This window comes from Rhinoraja longicauda, unplaced genomic scaffold (assembly GCF_053455715.1).
Source record: "Rhinoraja longicauda isolate Sanriku21f unplaced genomic scaffold, sRhiLon1.1 Scf000049, whole genome shotgun sequence".
Lineage (NCBI taxonomy): Eukaryota > Metazoa > Chordata > Chondrichthyes > Rajiformes > Arhynchobatidae > Rhinoraja > Rhinoraja longicauda.
In genome coordinates this window covers 546,153-568,472 of record NW_027601267.1, presented here as the reverse complement: position 1 = coordinate 568,472, position 22,320 = coordinate 546,153, and the positions used below count along the sequence as shown (strand labels likewise).

The 22,320-nt window shown below is 44.2% G+C and overlaps 1 protein-coding gene across 5 annotated transcripts in view; it reads left to right on the top strand.

Annotated features, from left to right (window-relative positions):
• Positions 1–19,553, top strand: part of phf6 (PHD finger protein 6) — a 50,443-nt gene extending 30,890 nt beyond the window's left edge. For 4 of the 5 annotated variants that reach the window (XM_078432091.1, XM_078432090.1, XM_078432094.1 and 1 more), the window contains 3 exons: positions 7,106–7,211; positions 8,229–8,297; positions 8,383–19,553. In XM_078432091.1, the coding sequence (XP_078288217.1) occupies positions 7,106–7,211; positions 8,229–8,246 (124 nt within the window). In that variant the 3' untranslated portion in view covers positions 8,247–8,297; positions 8,383–19,553. The remainder of the gene's footprint in view (positions 1–7,105; positions 7,212–8,228; positions 8,298–8,382) is intronic. The other variant, XM_078432092.1, reaches the window with a different exon arrangement.
• The last annotated feature ends 2,767 nt before the right edge of the window (positions 19,554–22,320 follow it).

The following is a 22,320-nucleotide window of genomic DNA, read 5'->3' as shown; positions in this document are numbered from 1 at the left end:
TTGTTTTGTTGGGTTGTTTAAATTAATACTGACTAGCTAATTAAATTATTGCATCGTATGGGAGGCGCATTCCCAATCTCGTTGTACCCCTGTACAATGACAATAAAGATATATTGTATTGTATTGTATTGTACTATCTGCAAAACCACCCACTTTTGTATCATCAGCAAACTTGTTAATCTTGCCATGCATGTTCTCATTGATGTAGATGACAAACAGTAACGGGCCCAGCACTGAACCCTGAGGCACACCACTAGTCACAGGCCTCCAGTCCATGAAGCAGCCTTCCACCGTCACCCTCTGCTTCCATCCATGAAGCCAATTTTCTATCCAATCAGCTATCTCTCCTTGGATCCCATGTGATCTAACCTTCCAGAGCAGCCTACCATGCGGAACCTTGTTGAATGCCTTACTGAAATCCATGTACACAACATCTACAGCTCTGCCCTCATCGCCCTTTTTGGTCACGTCTTCAAAAAACTCAAATCAGATTTGTGAGACACGACCATCCACGTACAAAACCATGCTGACTATTCCTAAGCAGACATTGTCCATCCAAATGCCAGAATACTCTAGTAACTTTCCGACTACAGATGTTAAGCTCACAGGCCTATAGTTCCCAGCATTTTCCCTGCAGCCTATCTTGTATAGAGGCACAACATTTGCCACCCTCCAGTCTTCCGGCATCTCTCCTGTATTTAAAGACGATTCTCAAATTTCAACCACGGCTTCCGCAATTTCCTCTCTAGTTTCCGATATATCTGATCAGGACCTCGAGATTTGTCTACCTTCATACACGATAGTACCTTCAGCACTTCTTCGACCGTAACACTGACTGCTCTCACAGAAACATAGAAAATAGGTGCAGAAGGAGGCCATTTGGCCCTTCGAGCCAGCACTGCCATTCATTATGATCATGGCTGATCGTCCACAATCAGTAAACTGTGCCTACCTTCTCCCCAAATCCCTTGATTCCACTAGCTACTAGAGTTCTATCTAACTCTCTTTTAAATTCATCCAGTGAATTGGCCTCTACTGCCTTTTGTGGCAGAGAATTTCACAAATTCACAACTCTGGGTGAAAAAGTTTTTTCTCATCTCAGTTTTAAATGGTCTCCCCTTTATTCTGAGACTGTGGCCCCTGGTTGTGGACGCCCCTAACATTGGGAACGTGTTTCCTGCATCTACCTTGTCCAGTCCATTTATAATTTTCTATAAGATCCCCTCTCATCCTTCTACATTCCAGTGAATACAAACCCAGTCTTTCCAATCTTTCCTCATATGACAGTCCCGCCATCCCGGGGATTAATCTTGTGAACCTATGCTGCACTGCCTCAACAGCAAGGATGTCCTTCCTCAAATTAAGAGACCAAAACTGCACACAATACTCCAGATGTGGTCTCACCAGGGCCCTGTACAACTGCAGAAGGACTCTTCACTCCTATACTCAAATTCTCAAGACACTTCCATTGATTGCCCCAAGTTCTTCCATCCTCCTGTCTTTCTCCTCGGTAAATACAGAACAGAAATACTCATTGAGGACCTTGCCCATTTCCTGTGGCTCCACACAGAGGTGGCCGCTTTGATTCCAGAAGAGTTCCACTCTCTCTCTAGTTACCCTTTTCCCTCTTATGTATTTATATCATCTCTTGGGATTGTCCTTAATGCTATCTGCTAGAACTGTCTTCTGGCCCCTTTTTGCCTTCTGATTTCCTTTTTTAGTTTACTCCTTAGTTCCCGAAACTCTTCCAGGGATGCACTTGATCCCAGCTGCCTATACCTGTCCCATGCGTCCTTATTCTTGACCAAAGCCTCAATTTACCTGGTCAGCCAAGCATCCTTGCATTTCTGAATGCTGGTACTTGAATCTGAAGCACATTGTCTAAACAGAGAATGCAGAGACTCGCAGCATTTAAATATTGGATGAGCAATTGAATCACCAGATGTAGATGACTGGAAAGTGGCTTTTGGTTTAGACAATAGGTGCAGGAGTAGGCCATTCGGCCTAGGACATCCAGATGCCCTAGGACACCCAGAACTCGTACGTCCCCTTTTCCTAACTTGACACCATTCAGATGATCATGGCTGATCATTCTTAATCAGTACCCCGTTCCTGCCTTCTCCCCATACCCCCTGACTCCGCTATCCTTAAGAGCTCTATCTAGCTCTCTTGAATGCATTCAGAGAATTGGCCTCCACTGCCTTCTGAGGCAAAGAATTCCACAGATTCACAACTCTAACTGAAAAAGTTATTCCTCATCTCCGTTCTAAATGGCCTACTCCTTATTCTTAAACTGTGGCCCCTGGTTTTGAACTCCCCCAACATTGGGAACATGTTTCCTGCCTCTAACGTGTCCAACCCCTTAATAACCTTATACGTTTCGATAAGATCCGCTCTCATCCTTCTAAATTCCAGTGTATACAAGCCTAGTCGCTCCAGTCTTTCAACATAAGACAGTCCCGCCATACCGGGAATTAACCTAGTAAACCTACGCTGTACGCCCTCAATAGCAAGAATATCTTTCCTCAAATTTGGAGACCAAAACTGCACACAGTACTCCAGGTGCAGTCTCACTAGGGCCCTGTACAACTACAGAAGGACCTCTTTGCTCCGATACTCAACTCCTCTTGTTATGAAGGCCAACATTCCATTGGCTTTCTTCACTGCCTGCTGTACCTCCATGCTTCCTTTCAGTGACTGATGCACTAGGACACCCAGAACTCGTTGTACGTCCCCTTTTCCTAACTTGACACCATTCAGATAATAATCTGCCTTCCTATTCTTACCATCAAAGTGGATAACCTCACGCTTATCCACATTAAACTGCATCTGCCATGCATCCGCCCACTCACACAACCTGTCCAAGTCACCCTGCAACCTCATAGCATCTTCCTCACAGTTCACACTGCTACCCAGCTTTGTATCATCTGCAAATTTGCTAATGGTACTTTTAATCCCTTCATCCAAGTCTTTGATGTATATTGTAAATAGTTGCGGTCCCAGCACCGAGCCTTGCGGTACCCCACTAGTCACTGCCTGCCATTCTGAAAGGGACCCATTTATCCCCACTCTGTGCTTTCTGTCTGTCAACCAATTTTCTATCCATGTCAGTACCCTACCTCCAATAATATGTGCTCTAATTTTGCCCACCAATCTCCTATGTGGGACCTTGTCAAAGGCTTCCTGAAAGTCGAGATACACCACATCCACCGGCACTCCCCTGTCAATTTTCCTAGTTACATCCTCAAAAAATTCCAGTAGATTAGTCAAGCATGATTTTCCCTTCGTAAATCCATGCTGATTCGAAACGATCCTGTTACTGCTATCCAAATGCTCCGCAATTTTGTCTTTTATAATTGACTCTAGCATCTTCCCCGCCACTGATGTCAGACTAACTGGTCTATAATTTCCCGTTTTCTCTCTCCCTCCTTTCTTAAAAAGTGGGATAATATTAGCTACCCTCCAATCCATAGGAACTGACCCTGAATCTATAGAACATTGGAAAATGATCACCAATGCGTCCACAATTTCTAGAGCCACCTCCTTAAGTACCCTGGGATGCAGACCATCAGGCCCTGGGGATTTATTCTTGACCAAAGCCTCAGTTCCATCAGTCTACCCAAAACATTTTCCTGCCTAATGTGAATTTCCTCCAGTTCTTCCGTCACCCTAGGATCTCTGGCCACTAGAACATTGGGAGATTGTTTGTATCCTCCTTAGTGAAGACAGATCCAAAGTACCGGTTCAACTCGTCTGCCATTTCCTTGCTCCCCATAATAAATTCCCCTGCTTCTGTCTTGACTATTTTTTTCCTCTTCACATACTTGAAAAAGCTTTTACTATCCTCCTTTATATTATTGGCTAGTTTACCCTTGTACCTCATCTTTTCTCCCCGTATTGCCTTTTTAGTTATCTTCTGTTGCTCTTTAAAATAGTCCCAATCCTCTGGCTTCCCACTCTTCTTTGCTATGTTATACTTATTCTCTTTTATTTTTATGCTGTCCTTGACTTCCCTTGTCAGCCACGGGTGCCTCTTACTCCCCTTAGAATCTTTCCTACTCTTTAGGATAAATTGATCCTGCAACTTCTGCATTATTCCCAGGAATACCTGCCATTGCTGTTCCACCGTCTTCCCTGCTAGGGCCTCCTTCCAGTCAATTTTGGCCAGCTCCTGCCTCATGCCTCTGTAATCCCCTTTGCTATGCTGTAATACTGACACTTCCGATTTTCCCTTCCCCTCTCAATTTGTAGAGTAAACCTTATCATTAGGCACATTAGGCAGGAAATGGTTTTGGGTAGACTGATGGGACTGAAGGCTGATAAATCCCCAGGGCCTGATGGTCTGCATCCCAGGGTACTTAAGGAGGTGGCTCTAGAAATAGTGGAAGCATTGGAGATCATTTTTCAATGTTCTATAGATTCAGGATCAGTTCCTGTGGATTGGAGGATAGCAAATGTTATCCCACTTTTTAAGAAAGGAGGGGAGAGAGAAAACGGGTAATTATAGACCAGTTAGTCTGACATCAGTGGTGGGGAAGATGCTGGAGTCAATTATAAAAGACAAAATTGCTGAGCATTTGGATAGCAGAAACAGGATCATTCCGAGTCAGCATGGATTTACGAAGGGGAAATCATGCTTGACAAATCTACTGGAATTTTTTGAGGATGTAACTAGGAAAATTGACAGGGGAGAGTCAGTGGATGTGGTGTACCTCGACTTTCAGAAAGCCTTCGACAAGGTCCCACATAGGAGATTAGTGGGCAAAATTAGGGCACATGGTATTGGGGGTAGGGTACTGACATGGATATAAAATTGGTTGACAGACAGAAAGCAAAGAGTGGGGATAAATGGGTTCCTTTCGGAATGGGAGGCAGTGACCAGTGGGGTACCGCAAGGTTCGGTGCTGGGACCCCAGCTATTTAGGGCGGCATGGTAGCGCAGCGGTAGAGTTGCTGCTTTACAGCGAATGCAGCGCCGGAGACTCAGGTTCGATCCTGACTACGGGTGCTGCACTGTAAGGAGTTTGTACGTTCTCCCCGTGACCTGCGTGGGTTTTCTCCGAGATCTTCGGTTTCCTCCCACACTCCAAAGACGTACAGGTATGTAGGTTAATTGGCTGGGTAAATGTAAAAATTGTCCCTAGTGGGTGTAGGATAGTGTTAATGTACGGGGATCGCTGGGCGGCACGGACTTGGTGGGCCGAAAAGGCCTGTTTCCGGCTGTATATATATGATATGATATTTACGATATACATTAATGACTTAGACGAAGCTGCTCTAGATGTCAACTTATTTATATCGGTGAAACCAAGCGCAGGCTCGGCGATCGCTTCGCTGAACACCTGCGCTCGGTCCGCATTAACAAAACCGATCTCCCGGTGGCCCAGAACTTTAACTCCCCCTCCCATTCCCAGTCTGACCTCTCTGTCATGGGCCTCCTCCAGTGCCATAGTGAGGCCCGCCGGAAATTGGAGGAGCAGCACCTCATATTTCGCCTGGGCAGTTTGCAGCCCGGTGGTATGAACGTCGACTTCTCCAACTTCAGATAGCTCCTCTATCCCTCCCTTCCCCTCCTCCTTCCCAGATCTCCCTCCATCTTCCTGTCTCGACCTATATCCTTCCTTTGTCCCACCCCCGACATCAGTCTGAAGAAGGGTCTCGACCCGAAACGTCACCCATTCCTTCTCTCCCGAGATGCTGCCTGACCTGCTGAGTTACTCCAGCATTTTGTGAATGAAGGGATTAAAAGTACCATTAGCAAATTTGCAGATGATACTAAGCTGGGGGGGTAGTGTGAATTGTGAGGAAGATGCAATAAGGCTGCAGGGTGACTTGGACAGGTTGTGTGAGTGGGCGGATACATGGCAGATGCAGTTTAATGTAGATAAGTGTGAGGTTATTCACTTTGGAAGTAAGAATAGAAAGACAGATTATTATCTGAATGGTGTCAAGTTAGGAGGAGGGGGAGTTCAACGAGATCTGGGTGTCCTAGTGCATCAGTCAATGAAAGGAAGCATGCAGGTACAGCAGGCAGTGAAGAAAGCCAATGGAATGTTGGCCTTCATAACAAGAGGAGTTGAGTATAGGAGCAAAGAGGTCCTTCTACAGTTGTACCGGGCCCTGGTGAGACCGCACCTGGAGTACTGTGTGCAGTTTTGGTCTCCAAATTTGAGGAAGGATATTCTTACTATGGAGGGCGTGCAGCGTAGGTTCACTAGGTTAATTCCCGGAATGGCGGGACTGTCGTATGTTGAAAGGCTGGAGCGATTGGGCTTGTATACACTGGAATTTAGAAGGATGAGGGGGGATCTTATTGAAACATATAAGATAATTAGGGGATTGGACACATTAGAGGCAGGAAACATGTTCCCAATGTTGGGGGAGTCCAGAACAAGGGGCCACAGTTTAAGAATAAGGGGTAGGCCATTTAGAACGGAGATGAGGAAGAACTTTTTCAGTCAGAGAGTGGTGAAGGTGTGGAATTCTCTGCCTCAGAAGGCAGTGGAGGCCAGTTCGTTGGATGCTTTCAAGAGAGAGCTGGATAGAGCTCTTAAGGATAGCGGAGTGAGGGGGTATGGGGAGAAGGCAGGAACGGGGTACTGATTGAGAGTGATCAGCCATGATCGCATGGAATGGCGGTGCTGGCTCGAAGGGCTGAATGGCCTACTCCTGCACCTATTGTCTATTGTCTCCCACCCTTATAGGTGTTTTTCTTTGTTATCCTTTCCCTATTTTCTTACATCTTAACCTCCTTATGTTCATTTTCTCAGCTCTAACAAAAGTTTATTAATTTGAAACGTTAAATGTATTTCTCTCTCGGGGGTTATCTGACTCAAGTATTGCCAGGTTTTCTCTCTCAGTTCAAACTTGCAGCATCCAGGGTTTTTATTTTCTCTGGAAGAAATTCTGATTTTACAAGTTGTCTGTACACAAAATCTATCAAGTTCCAATAGGCTGGAATTAACTGCACTTTGCTGGTCTCAGTGAAGAAATTGATGCTTTGCTAATTATCGTGAGACATTTTAAAGAGTTATAAGATTTTGAATATAGAAAACTGAACGCCAAGTATGAGTGTTTTTGGAGAGTGAAATAATTTACTTTACAGGCTTTATTGTAAAAACCACAGTGGAAATGATGAGCGGGATGAGGAGGACGAAGAAAGAGAAAGTGTCTCACGTTGCGCAAGAGAGCAAGAAGCTGATCATCGAGAGGTAAATGGGGAGGAATGTGACTCTTTGAGGATCATTTAATAAATATTAAAATACTTGGGGGGGGAATGATAATTTCTTCATGTCAAAACAGCTTGCTTACAATGCAAAAGAAGTGTAATGTTTTAGGGCTTTTGGTGGTGTGATGGAGCTTCTGAGGCAGAGAATTCCACAGAGTTACAACTCTCTGAGTGAAAAAGTTTTTCCTCATCTCCGTTCTAAATGGCCTACCCCTTATTCTTAAACTGTGGCTTCTGGTTCTGGACTCCCCCAACATTGGGAATATGTTTCCTGCCTCTAGCGTGTCCAATCCTTTAATAATCTTTCAATAAGATCCCCTCTCATCCTTCTAAATTCCAGTGTATACAAGTCCAGTCGTTCCAGTCTTTTAACATACGACAGTCCCGCCATTCCGGGAATTAACCTAGTGAACCTACGCTGCACTCCCTTAATAGCAAGAATGTCCTTCCTCAAATTTGGAGACCAAACCTGCACACAGTACTCCAGGTGTGGTCTCACTAGGGCCCTGTACAACTGCAGAAGGACCTCTTTGCTCTTATACTCAACTCCTCTTGTCATGAAGGCCAATATGCCATTAGCTTTCTTCACTGCCTGCTGTACTTGCATGCTTACTTTCAGTGGCTGATGAACAAGGACACCCAGATCTCTTTGATGTTGGGCCTCTGGTCAGGGCATGGTTCTATCTGAAATATATTTGTCAATGGCCGGTCATGAAACATCCATTTTCAAGGCAGGTGATTGAACCTTTATGGGTGGGAGAAAAGGGTGGAATTTAAATACATACAATTGCTGATGGATGTCCACTGAGACACAGACACTGAACTTGCAAGGGAAGCCTGACTGCCGCGAGTGAGTATGCACCTTCTGAAGGCCTTGCTTTGAGTTTGTGGTGGAGATGTTTGCAAGAGGGGAAAAATATGGCATTCATATATATCAGTGCTGATAGATTAGTTAAGTTTAAAAACATTAAGTAATAGTCATTTTTTGTTTGTTCATTAGGTCTTAGAAGAGGTATAGAAAAATGCATTCAAATTCCTTCTGATTAAATGGATGCCTGAATCTCTAGAGGTAATCATGCATGCTGTATGGGTTGTCAGACAGACCGCAATGCCAGTAACATTAGCAAACTGTTTTTTCCCCTTCTGTTGAACAGAAAAACTAAAGGAACCTTGGATACAGAAAGTGCCATGAAAATGCCTGTGGACTGAGTAGAAGAGGAGTGGAATATTAAGCTTAAACAGCGAATAAGGTTGTGAAGACCTTAAAAACAATCCAAAGATCTTTCAAGAAAAAATTATCCTGGCAATACTCCTCTGTGTAGAAATAATATAGTGAAATAGCATAGCTAATATACCTGTTTTTTTCTGGGATGTTCCGGAAGTGGATTATTAGAATATCTATTACATCCTTCTGAATTTATTTGTTTTGGTGAATTTAACTCCATGGGGCATGTTGCCTTGCCTGTACTCTGCGTCATGAATGCTCTGAGAGGAAACACGGCTTAACATGTTTGTGATTTTGACACACCTGGAGTTCAAGAGTTTGAAATTAAAATCTCCAGTTCAGTGATTAAAAAAAGACATTTTCACCAACACCTTGATTTAGCACTGGTTTTCAAGTTTGTAGTCCTGATCAATAAGAATTTATGGTTTTAATGCTGTTCTCAACAATAGTCCTTGTTTAGTGAAGTGGTACAGATGTTGGTAGTGGTAGGGGATTATGCTCGGCAAAGCCAGGTGTCGGGCTGAAAATCAAACTACTTCCTCGCACAATTGTAAATTGAGTGTGTCTCCTAAGATGGTAAAACTTGAGTCTTTGTGAACCAGTTCTCCTGCACCATCTGGGAATAATTGCTAGAAATCTAGGATACAAAGAGTAGATAAGACAGTTCCGATGTTTTAATATCTACTGCAAGAAATTGTTCCAGTTATTATTGAGTGGAATGTAATGGATTTTCATAAATCGCTGACTGAGCTTGCAGTCTTATTGTCTACCGTGGTCTAATTTATTCAATAAAATGTGGCCTGGTCTTCTGATAAACACACTTTTGCAATAACCTCACCAATTGGCATTGATTAAATCATGGTTTAGTGTAGATGTTGAAGTGTGTGTTAAATGTTTTGCTGAAAAAATGATGATTTTGACTATTGATCAGCTTTTGTAAGGTGCATTATTTCCATGTTAATTTTCTTTTTGTATTGTGATTTCCTTCAAAGTTAAGTTGTATAAACTGTAAAAGTTTGCATTTAAAATGAAACGATACTAGAGGATTAATTTACTTCTGATGAGCGAACAGTCTTGATTTTCTTACCATATTGGTGTTAGAAGTGGGTGCCTGGATAATTTGCAGCAAAACGTTTGTGTCAACATTGGATGCACTGTGTTTGTCTCAGTCGGTGGTTAGGTGTTAGACAAAATATTAATTGTTTAAATATATTTTGATTGTCCTTGATGCTTAATAGAATCGGATTACTGATGTCTCAATTTCACGTGTTCTACCACATGCCCAGGTGAATATTTTACTTAATTTTACCAGCACCTGGATCTTTAGGCTATGAAATTTTAGTCTGAATGAATTATGCTTCTGGTAAAATGCTTTAGTTATCCTTGGCTTGCTTGGACTAATATTAGATATCATGGTTTATTTAGTCTTGTTCTGAGTTAGAAACATAGAAGATAGGTGTAGGAGTAGGCCATTCGGCCCTTCGAGCCTGCACCGCCATTCAATATGATCATGGCTGATCATCCAACTCACTATTCCGTACCTGCCTTCTCTCCATATCCCCTGATTCCATTAGCCACAAGGGCCACATCTAACTCCCTCTTAAATATAGCCAATGAACTGGCCTCAACTACCTTCTGTGGCAGAGAATTCCACAGATTCACCACTCTCTGTGTGAAAAAAAACTTTCTCATCTCGGTCCTAAAAGACTTCCCCCTTATCCTTAAACTGTGACCCCTTGTTCTGGACTTCCCCTATATCGGGAACAATCTTCCTGCACCTAGCCTGTCCAACCCCTTAAGAATTTTGTAAGTTTCTATAAGATCCCCCCTCAATCTTCTAAATTCCAGCGAGTACAAGCCGAGTCTATCCAGTCTTTCTTCATATGAAAGTCCTGCCATCCCAGGAATCAATCTGGTGAACCTTCTCTGTACTCCCTCTATGGCAAAAATGTCTTTCCTCAGATTAGGAGACCAAAACTGTACGCAATACTCCAGGTGTGGTCTCACCAATGCCCTGTACATACAGCAGAACCTCCCTGCTCCTATACTCAAATCCCCTCGCTATGAATGCCAACATACCATTTGCTTTCTTCACTGCCTGCTGCACCTGCATGCCTACTTTCAATGACTGGTGTACCACGACACCCAGGTCTCGTTGCATCTCCCCTTCTCTTAATCGGCCACCATTCAGGTAATAGTCTGCTTTGCTGTTCTTGCCACCAAAGTGGATAACCTCACATTTATCCACATTATACTGCATCTGCCATGCATTTGCCCACTCACCTAACCTATCCAAGTCACGTTGCAGCCTCCTAGCATCCTCCTCACAGCTAACACTGCCCCCCAGCTTCGTGTCATCCGCAAACTTGGAGATGTTGCATTCAATTCCCTCGTCCAAATCATTAATATATATTGTAAATAGCTGGGGTCCCAGCACTGAGCCTTGCGGTACCCCACTAGTCACTGCCTGCCATTCTGAAAAGGACCCGTTTATTCCTACTCTTTGCTTCCTGTCTGCCAGCCAGTTCTCTATCCACATCAATACTGAACCCACAATACCTTGTGCTTTAAGTTTGCATACTAATCTCTTATGTAGGACCTTGCCGAAAGCCTTCTGGAAGTCCAGATATAACACATCCCTTATTCTCTCTACTAGTTACATCCTTGAAAAATTCTATAAGATTCGTCAGACATGATTTACCTTTCATAAATCCATGCTGACTTTGTCCAATGATTTCACCACTTTCCAAATGTGCTGCTATCCCATCTTTAATAACTGACTCTAGCATTTCCCCCACTACCGATGTTAGACTAACTGGTCTATAATTCCCCGTTTTCTTTCTCCCTCCCTTTTTGAAAAGTGGGGTTACATTAGCTACCCTCCAATCCTCAGGAACTACTCCAGAATCTAAAGAGTTTTGAAAAATTATCACTAATGCATCCACTATTTCTGGGGCTACCTCCTTAAGCACTCTGGGATGCAGCCTATCTGGCCCTGGGGATTTATCGGCCTTTAATCCATTCAATTTACCTAACACCACTTCCTGACTAACCTGGATTTCACTCAGTTCCTCCATCTCATTTGACCCCTGGTCCCCTGCTATTTCCGGCAGAGTTTTTACTTTATAAACCTAAAATATTCTGTAGTTTGCTCTTTCCCAAAACAGTTGGAGGCAATCACTTTTTTACAAGCACACAATGGCAGGAATGAGTTTGGTATAAATTTAAATGTACAAATACAGTTAATTCAGACTTAGAAAGATAGAAAATAGGTGCAGGAGTAGGCCATTCGGCCCTTCGAGCCTGCACCGCCATTCAATATGATCATGGCTGATCATCCAACTCAGTATCCCGTACCTGCCTTCTCTCCATACCCCCTGATCCCTTTAGCCACAAGGGCCACATCTAACTCCCTCTTAAATATAGCCAATGAACTGGCCTCAACTACCTTCTGTGGCAGAGAATTCCACAGATTCACCGCTCTCTGTGTGAAAAAAAAGTTCTCATCTCGGTCCTAAAAGACTTCCCCCTTATCCTTAAACTGTGACCCCTTGTTCTGGACTACCCCAACATCGGGAACAATCTTCCTGCATCTAGCCTGTCCAACCCCTTAAGAATTTTTTAAGTTTCTATAAGATCCCCCCTCAATCTTCTAAATTCCAGCGAGTACAAACCGAGTCTATCCAGTCTTTCTTCATATGAAAGTCCTGCCATCCGTGGTGCATACTTTACAAAGACATCTAATTGTAAATGTGCTGTGTTGGTAACTTTCCTCTGCAGCATGAAGGGGTTGGTGGTATTGGTGACAAGTTAATGACAGATCAGAAAACACTAAAAAATGGATCTTGAGACCGTTTGACTACCTTAAATCAGTTCTTAGCCATCTCTTTACTTTCTGTATTTCTGCCACACATGGGGACATGGGCCAGCTTGATCAGTGGTTCCGTGCAAGTCGGTCACTCCAGAAACCTACAAGGTTCAGGCATGATTCTATTCTTTTTGGATCAGATGATGAATAAAACTCTTTCCTTGCAAGCATTATGGCCTGTTTACGTTGCATCTCAACCCGGGTTGTTTTCCTTATCTTTTATTATACCCCATTTATACACCTTAAGGATCAGTACATAATCTTTGTGTGAAGCAAAGTGAATCGGGCAAGGTCTTAAATTAATTTGTACTTACTCTGGAGAAAAACTGTGAGTTCAGGAAAGAGAGTAGTGATATCCTGGAGCATAACAATGTTATGATGGAGAAGATGCATAAAGGTGGATAAATCCCTGGTGTATCCTCGGATGTTGTGGGAAGCGAGGGAGAAGTTTACTGAGGCCTTAGTAGAGATTTGTGTATCTTTGTTAGTCACAGGTGGGGCACTGGAAGACATGAGGGTGGTTAATGTTTATTTAAGGGCAGCTAGGAAAAGCCAGAGAACGTCCGACCAGTAAGCCTTATTGGTGGGCAAGTTATTGGAAGGGATTCTGAGGTACACGATGTGTTTGTGTTTGGGCTAGGGGTGGTCATTCGTGAATCGTTTCTCTCAAATTCGGAATTTTTTTGAAGCGATGACCAGGGCATGGCGATAGATGTTGTCTATATTGATACTTGCAAACCCTTTGACAAGGTTTCATGTGGTAGGCTGGTCTATAAGGTTATTACATGTAGGATTTGTAATGCCGGGTACAATGCGTGTACTCCTTAACACTTTAACAAACTTTATAACTTCAATTGCATTGCACGTATTACAAAGCTATAATGCGTTCAAATATAAAAATATAAATTTTATTATGCCAGATGTTTGCTAGTGATTTTGTTGGCTTCCACTGTTATATTAGAATTGTAGTGATACAGCATGGAAATGGGCTATTTCACCTATCAGAGCGCTATCAGACACTCATTTTATTATTTCCACATTCTCATCAATTCTACCACGCATCTCCACAATACTTGTGCCCAATTACCCGACCAATCCACATGTCTTCAGGATATGGGAGGAAACTGGAGCACATGCAAACCCCACACAGACAGCACTGGTTGAGTGAACTTTGGTTGTTGGAACTGTAAAACAGCAGCTCTCCCAGTGACCCCGCACCAGCTGGCAGGCAATGAATACTGTGCAGTCCGTGCTATCTCATCTATTAATAAGCTCAGTTTGATTGGAATAATACATTAAAGCTCCTAAATCACACTCAAATCAGAAAGTATTATAATTCAATCTGCCAGAGGAGGACAGCACATCATGGGAGTTGAGTTTTTGGAGTGTTGCAGTAGTACTGTTTCACATTAATAATTGTGCTGGGTGACCAACATGAATAAAGAAATCTTTACCCTTGCAGGATAAAAGATAATACGGTGAAAGAACTTAATAACTACGAGTTGCTTTCCTCAAACTGAATTTCTGTGTTCACTTCGAGCTATTAAATTCACACTGCAATGGGGAATTGCAAGCCTTTGTGCTCGTAAAACATAGAATAGAACAGCACAGTAACAGGCCCTTCAACACATTCCTTGGTTTCCCATTATAAAACATTACTTGAAATCCTGAAAGTAATGAAGATGTGTTACTCAGTTTTAAAGATTTTGTGGAAATATTGCCCAGTATTTTTGTAATGCTTTCATTAAGCTTGCCTGCCAAATTATTGCAAGCTATGGTGAAAGAAGAAACCATGATTTTTTTAATGTTTTTATTGTTTTGAGTTATCAGCATTTATTATCCACCCCTTACTGCCCTTGACAAGGTGATGATGAGGTACTATCTTCAACTGCTGCACATTCTCCCACAGTTCCAGAATTTAGACTGGGCGACAATAAAGAACATTTAGTATATGTCTATGTCAATAAGGGAACCTGCAGGTCGTGGTGCCTGAATTCTTGTTGGTCTTAAATGTGGAAGTTGTGCATTTGCGATACATTGTGAAGTAACTGCAATACAATTTGTAAATGGAACACAAGTGTGTTGGTGATGAAGGGAATGGGTGTTAAGGATGGTAAATGGGATAGTATTTCAGTGGACACTTTTGTCTCAGCTGCCTGTTTTCTTGGAGCTGTATTCATCGAGACAAGTTGGGAATGTGTCATCACTCTCCAGAATTTGTCTTGTAGCTGATTGAGTAGCAATGGGGGTGTGAGTGGGTGCAATCTGCATAGAATCTGGCATTTTTATAGCTACAATATCGAGATGGCTGGTCCTGCAGAGTTCCGAGTCAATGGTGACCCCAGGTTGTTGATAGGGGAAGATTTAATGCCATTGAATTTGCGAGCACCCTTATTGGAGACGGCCAATGCCTGACCCTGCAGTGGAGTGAATGTTATTTGCCTTATGAGCCTCTGCCTGTGTTATATGCCAAAAGGCTGTTTTATTTGCTGAAGAGTTTCAGATGGGATTGAACATTCTCTAATCATCAGGAACAATCTAAAGATGGTTAAACCTAAGATACTGACCTGAGGAACTCCTGCAGCAATGGCCTGGGGATGGGATGAGTGAGTAGTGATCACCTTTGTGAAGTATGACATTAATTATTGGAATGTTTTCCTATCAATGTCCATTGACCTTCGTTTTATAGGGTTTCTTGATGGCATTCGTCAAATGTGCTCAGATATTGAAGGTAGACACAAAATGCTGGAGAGGCAGCATCTCTGGGGAGAAGGAATGGGTGACGTTTCGGGTCGAGACCCTTCTTCAGACTGATGTCAGGGGAATGGGCGGGACAAAGATAGAATGTAGTCGGAGTCAGTAAGACTAGTGGGAGAACTGGGAAGGGGGAGGGGATGGAGAGGAAAAGCAAGTGCTATTTAAAGTTAGAGAAATCAATGTTCCTTCTGCTGGGGTGTAAACTACCCAAGCGAAATATGAGGTGCTGTTCCTCCAATTTGTACTGGGCCTCACCCTGACAATGGAGGAGGCCCAGGACAGAAAGGTCAGATTGGGAATGGGAGGGGGAGTTGAAGTGCTGGGCAACCGGGAGATCAGGTAAGTTATGACGGACTGAGCGGAGGATCGTTCAGCGATCATTCAGCGAAATGATCATTCAGCCTACGCTTGGTCTCGCCGATGTAGAGAAGTCGACACCTGGAACAGTGGATACAGTAGATGAGGTTGGAGGAGGTGCAAATGAACCTCTGCTTAATCTGGAAAGACTGGGTCCTTGGATGGAAGGTAAAGGGGCAAGTGTTGCATCTCCTGTGATTGCAGGGGAAAGATATTGAACAGTCACCATCACTATATCTCTTAAATTCTCCTTTTTGGTTCACGTTTCCCAGTTTGGTTAGTGAGGTTGGGCACTGAAATCCCCAATGTGCAAACCATTCTGCCTTTACTAATTTCAATGTTGCTTCATTGAACACGGAGGAGCACTGATGTGGAGGACAGTGGATAGAATCATCAGGTTTCCTTGATTTTGGTTTCAAATTTCCCAAGAATAGGGTCCAAAGAGAGCTTCATCCCAGCACCAGATATATTTCAGTTATCTCCGAGATAACAATTCACAACTGTGGGTGCAAATTTTTATCACACGTTTCATAATGCAACTTATTTATGGCAAGGGCTGGGACGTTGGTTATCCTTGTGTAAAGACTAATCTAGCCTGCCCTTTTTGAACTTCATGGTTAATATCCAAGAGTTGATAATGAAAGGGGCTTGTACTTGACTTGTTCCTGACGTGGCTCACAGTAATTAAATACAAGAAGAGCTTAAATATATTGTGATTTGTTCTTCGAGAATACTCCCCAAAGGTGAGATTGTTTACCATTAGATAACTGTACTCGTCATCTTTGGATCATCATCCATGGCCTATCATCCCGCAAAATGGGATCATAGATTGTTCTATAGCAGGAGGAGGAAACAGGAAGCTGTTAAGGGCTAAGCCATCTGGCACAGTTGTGAAAGAAATCTCAAAAATACCCATCGTAGGAACAGGCTATTGAGCCCTTTCTTCTTCCCTCTTCCCTTTTAATATCTAACTTTTATTCTCCATCCTCTTTATCAGTCCAAGTCTAGTTTTGTTGTGCATGCCCTTTAATGGCAACCTAGTCCAGTTCCATTCTCCCCACACTGTTTAAACAAGTCTTCATTCTCTATGCTCTTTAATGCTCCACTCTTAGAAGAAAGTATTTGTTATGGCAAAAACTCAACAGATTGTGGCATTAACAGATCCATATACCAGCAGTAATTTTTTTTAGAATTCCCTCGCCCATGTTAATTGCTTTTAAAGCAGTGCTGATGGAGGAAAAGATGGAGGTCTATTGTTGTTTGGCCTATTAAAGATGAGGTTAGATTCGCCTGATTTAAAGTAGTCAGAACACTTCAAATGTAAAGGCCTTTTGCAGCATGTCCAGCTACATTCCAGGTTACTGGCATGTTCTTTTATTTCTGCATTAAGTGAACGATGGCCCAGTCCAGCTACATACTTTGTGTTTATTGTTCTTAATCCCTCACCTATTTGTCCTTTTGTTGCTCTTTTCTGTTTGAAAGTGATTGGCCTTGTCCTGGTTGAGTTTATCTCTTTTATAGTACAGACTCGCAACCTCTGGTGGCTTTCGTCAAATTACGCAAAATAACCATTCCCCAATTTTTGTCGTCTGTCATTTATCCACATTCCTTCAATACTGCCTTGTGAAACAACACATTCATAACCTTCGTGAACAGAATAATTTGCCCTTCATTATCCTACAAACATCTCTCTCCACCTGGGCAATTGTGCTGAACAATGAGGCATTATTTTAGATCGTCTCTCAGGTGGTGGTATGGTTCATGTATAGATTTTACATTATTCATATTTACAAATTACATCTGTTAGATTTCCTTTGTCATAGCTGGGCTATTGTTAATTTTCAGCCAGTGTTGCAGGTGTCCATGTTTTATATAAAGATTCAATTAATTAGTCTGATGTTGTCATGATTGGAGGTTGTAAATGAAAAACTCAAATCAAATGAAGATGTATTAAATGATGAAATTGTTACTGTATCTGTCATCATTGAGTTCATGCTGGCTCGGTATCCCATCATCCATTCCCCTGCTCTCCCTGTAATTCTCTAAATTATGCTGTCTCCCTTTTAATTCCGCTTCGAAAGCCTTTAACGGTTCTTCATCCACCACTCCTAAACGGCTTCGGGTGATGAAAGTAGCAGTTGTATTCTTAAGAGAAGAACGTGTCTGATTAGTGAGGAGGCTACATGAAAAGCTATTTATCCAAGATGACTTTTCTTATGCTGCTCAATTTCTAAAGTAAATTTTAAGTGGTTTTCTAATTCCCGATCGAAAACACATCATAACCACTCAGGCCTGTTTCATACCAATTGTGCTTCATAATTTATCAATTGCATTGTATCCAATTAGCTTTGTGGAACCGTGCGATATAGCAGTATTTGCCCTATTAAAAACTTTTGTCGTCCTGTGCACTTGATTTTATTTATTGACCTAAATCTGAGAACCTTGTTCAGCAGATCTAAAGCTAAGTCCATTAATGGTGAAATAGCTAATAAATTGCATTTTGTAGCATGCAATAAGGTCTGCAGCTTTTTATAATCTTGTAAAATTGGAAGCATGTTTGTTTGCCAAAAACGACCAGAATTTATACTGGCTATTTACACTCTTACAGATAAAGTTTCCATTTAACAGACATCTAAGTGCCTTAAATATGAAATAGGAAGATTATGTTCAACTTGGATGAAAATGGGATGCAAGAATCATTCCATACGATGGGGTGAATTTTCTGATTTTGTCAGTTCTTTCCATTAACATTTCCAATCCGGGGGGAAGGGGGATTATTTACTGTTGATTTTAATATTGTCCATAAACTGAAAACATTTCATTGGATGCAAATACTATTTGTGTCCAGTGCACTCTGCATGAGGATGTTGCCCATTTTTGCTAAGTTTTACCAATTATAGTTACTTGCTGCTATGCAGACGATCTCTTCTTGAAAAGAAGTTACTGTTAAAGATTTTGACAATGGTTGTCATACTGAACACTAATCCAAAGTAGTGACTGATAAAAGATGAATGCAGTTTAAATCTCACGAGAGAACACTTAGACTAGCATTGAAACTGGATTAGTTCACCAATGTCCCGCAGGGAAAGGTTGGCCTTTCTTTCTCTGGGCCTGTGCCCACAGCCCCACATTAAGGTGGTTGACTCCTTTCTGCCCTCTGACATAGCTGAGCAAGTCCCTCAGTTGTATCAACCCATCGGAAAGAATATTGATCCAGAATCAGATCCACGTGGTGGGTATATGGAACAAGCTGCCAGAGGAGGTAGTTGAGGCAGGGACTATCCCAACGTTTAAGAAACAGCTACCCAGGTACATGGATAGGACAGGTTTGGAGGGATATGGACCAAGTGCAGGCAGGTGGGACTAGTGTAGCTGGGACATGTTGACCAGTGTTGGGCAAGTTGAGCCAAAGGGTCTGTTACCACACTATTACTCCATTTCCTTACAGTTGAAATGGACAGTAGATACTGGACTTGGCAACAATGCCTGTCACCTAAGCATGAAAGGATATGGTGACAAGATTTGGGAAGAGTCAGCTTGTAAGGCACATTACATCAGATCTTTTTGACATTAAACATGCAAGTGGCTTTACCAAAATCATGTAAAGTTAATAATTTTAAAGCTGCTCATTAACTAGAAATCAATGTTACAGTTACAATGTTACAGTTTTGGTATAAAGCCTAGAGTTGGAGTGCATGGTCTGCCTACCTTTGAACCACTAGTTTTTCTCATTGAATCATTTATGCAGTGTTTGGAAATTTTCACCTTTGTTCCCAAGACTACCGTGTAGCGTCTGTATTAGCTGTAGATCAGAGTTGGAAAAGTTTCATTAAATCTCCAGAAATTTTCTCTTTAGTAAATGTTTAAGAGTGATTCAGTTTGCATGCAGTGTTGGAATGCATAATGGAAATTAGGATTGAAATTGTAAAATGTTCACTGATGTCAGATATTGAAGCTTTGAATCCTAGTTGAGATAAAATTGCCTTTGACATTTGACAAAATGCACCAAAAATATTGCTACATTCCCATTTTTATGTATTTAGTATTCTCAGTTTAAGTATCAGTGTTAATTGTGCCCACATCACTTGTCAGTGAATGTTTTTAATAAAAGTGTTTTGTCTTAAATTTGTTTTGTGCTTGTTAGTGAAGTTCAGACTACAGTAACTAAACCCACAATGTCTGTGCCAAACAAGATGCCCAGCAAGTGATCCATATCCCTCTTTCCTGCATATCCATGTGCCTATCTAAAAGCCTCTAAAACGCCACTTCTGTATCTGCATCCACAACCACCCAGGCAGTGTGTTAAAAGGATTCACCACCCTCATGGGTGGTGTACCGAATCTACTGTATCTGTTCATGATGTGGACTCTTATACAGCGGCGAAACCAAATGTAGACTGGGCGATCGTTTTGCTGAACACCTTCATTGTCCACCTGGACCTACCCGATCTCCCAGTTGCCAAATACTTTAAAACCCATCCCCACACTGACCATTCTGTCCGAGGCCTCCTTCATTGTCAGAGTGATGCTAAATGCAAATTGAAGGAACAGCATCTCATATTTTGCTTGGCCATCTTACAACCCAATGGTATGAATATTGATTTCTCTAATTTCAAGTAACCCCTGCATTCCCTCTCCATCCCTCCCTCGCCCAAGTCACACCAGCGCTTCTTGTTCTCGCCTACCAAGCAGCTAACAGTGGCCTGTTTCCTTTAGCTTTAAGTTACCTTTTTGCATATCTTTTATTCAATTGGTCTATATCTCTGCATCACTGTCTATGTCTTTCATTTCCCTTTTCCCTAACTCTAGTCCGAAAAGGAGCACAGGAACAGGCCCTTCAGCCCACAATGTCTGTTTCAAATATATCAAGACTAACATCTGCCTTCACATATTTCATTTTCCTTTTCTGCATATCCATGTGCCTACACAAAGTGTCTTAAATGCCACAATTGTATCTGCCTCGACCACCACTCTGGTGATGTGTTCCAGATACCACCCTCTGTGTAAACAAACAATTGCTTCAAACTTTGCCCCTCTCACCTTAAAGCTATGCCTTCTAGTCTGATATTTCCCACCTGGAAAAAAAGTTCTGCTTGTCTATCCGATCAATTCCTGTCATAATTTCAGAGAACACTATCTAAGTCTGTTTAACCTCTTAGCACTAAACAAAATAAGGTGCCGGAGTAACAGCCAGTCAGGCAGCATCTCTGAAGATCATGGATAGATGACATTTTGGGTTGGGATCCTTTTTCAGACTGATTGTGGAAGGGGAGAGAAAGCTGGTGGAGCAGTTGAGCCATGCTTTGTACTGCCCCTATCTCTCTTCCAGCTTTCTCCCCTCCCAATTTTTGTTTGGGGTCCGCAGAAGAAGGTCCACCTGTGGTCCTAAGGCTGCGCCCCAAGGCTCCAGCCGCAGGTGGAACTGCTTCAGGGGGCAGGGCCTGACCCAGTTATGACTAAGCCGCAGGCGGTTAACGTACTGCCAGCGGCTCCGAACTCTGGGCCCACAGAGCTACTTGGGAACCGCTCACAGGTTCCCAGCCCGGCTCCGGCCCACAGGAGAAGAACCCCCACTCGCGGGTCCCATCCCGGGTGATGGTCAGCGGGCGCCGGTCCCGTCCCGCTGAGGAACCGCGGGCTAGACAGCGGCCTACACCCAGTACACGGGCAGCAGCCTACACCCGGGTCCCGGGCAGCGGCCTGTATCCGGGCAGCGGCCTGTATCCGGGCAGTGGCCTGTACCCGGTCAGTGACCTGTACCCGGGCAGTGGGCAGCGGCCTGTAACCGGGCAGTGGGCAGTACCCGGTCAGTGGACCAGGGCCTGTACCCGGGCTGTGGGCAGTGCGCAGCGGCCTGTACCCGGGCAGTGGGCAGCGGCCTGTACCCGGGCAGTGGGCGCTGCCTGTACCCGGGCTGTGGGCAGTGCGCTGCGGGCCTGTACCCGGGCAGTGGGCAGCGGCGGGTCCCCCTGGCAGTGGGCCACGGCCTGTACGTGGGCAGCGGCCTGTACCCGGGCAATGGGCCGTGGCCTGTCCCGTACAGTGGGCCACGGCCTGTACATGGGCAGCGGTTTGTTGCTGGGCAGTGGGGTGGGGCGGATACCCGGGCAGTGGGCCACGGCCTGTACCCGGGCAGTGGCCTGTTGCTGGGCGGTGGTTTCCCGGCCAGTGGGGCAGGGCCTGTACCCGGGCTGTGGGCAGGGGCATGTACCCGGGCATTGGGCAGTGGCATGTGCCCGAGCAGTGGGCCGCGACCTGTTCCCGGGCAATGGGCCGCGGCCTGTACCCGAGCAGTGGCGGCCTGTACCCGGGCAGTGGGCCGCGGCCTTTACCCGGGCAGTGGGCCGCAACCAGTGGGGGGGGAGAGGAGAGAGAGATTGGGGGAGGGGAGAGAGAGATTGGGGATGGGGAGAGAGGGGGGGGAAGAGAGGGGGGAGATTGGGGGAGGGGAGAGAGGAGAGAGGGGGGAGAGAGAGGGAGGGTGGAGAGAGGGGGGAGGTGGAGAGAGGGGGGGGGAAAGAGGGGGGGGAGAGAGGGGGAGGGGAGAGAGAGGGGGGAGGGGAGAGAGGGGGAGGGGGAGAGAGAAGGAGGGGGGGAGAGAGAGGGGGAGGGAGAGGGGGAGGGGAGAGAGGGGCAGTGGGCAGCGGCGGGTCCCCCTGGCAGTGGGCCACGGCCTGTACACGGGCAGTCGGCAGCGGTCTGTTGCTGGGCAGTGGGGTGGGGTGGGGCGGGTACCCGGGCAGTGGGGCAGGGCCTGTACCCGGGCTGTGGGCAGCGGCCTGTGGGGGGGGGAGAGGAGAGAGAGATTGGGGGAGGGGAGAGAGAGATTGGGGATGGGGAGAGAGGGGATGGGGAGCGAGGGGATGGGGAGCGAGGGGAAGGGGAG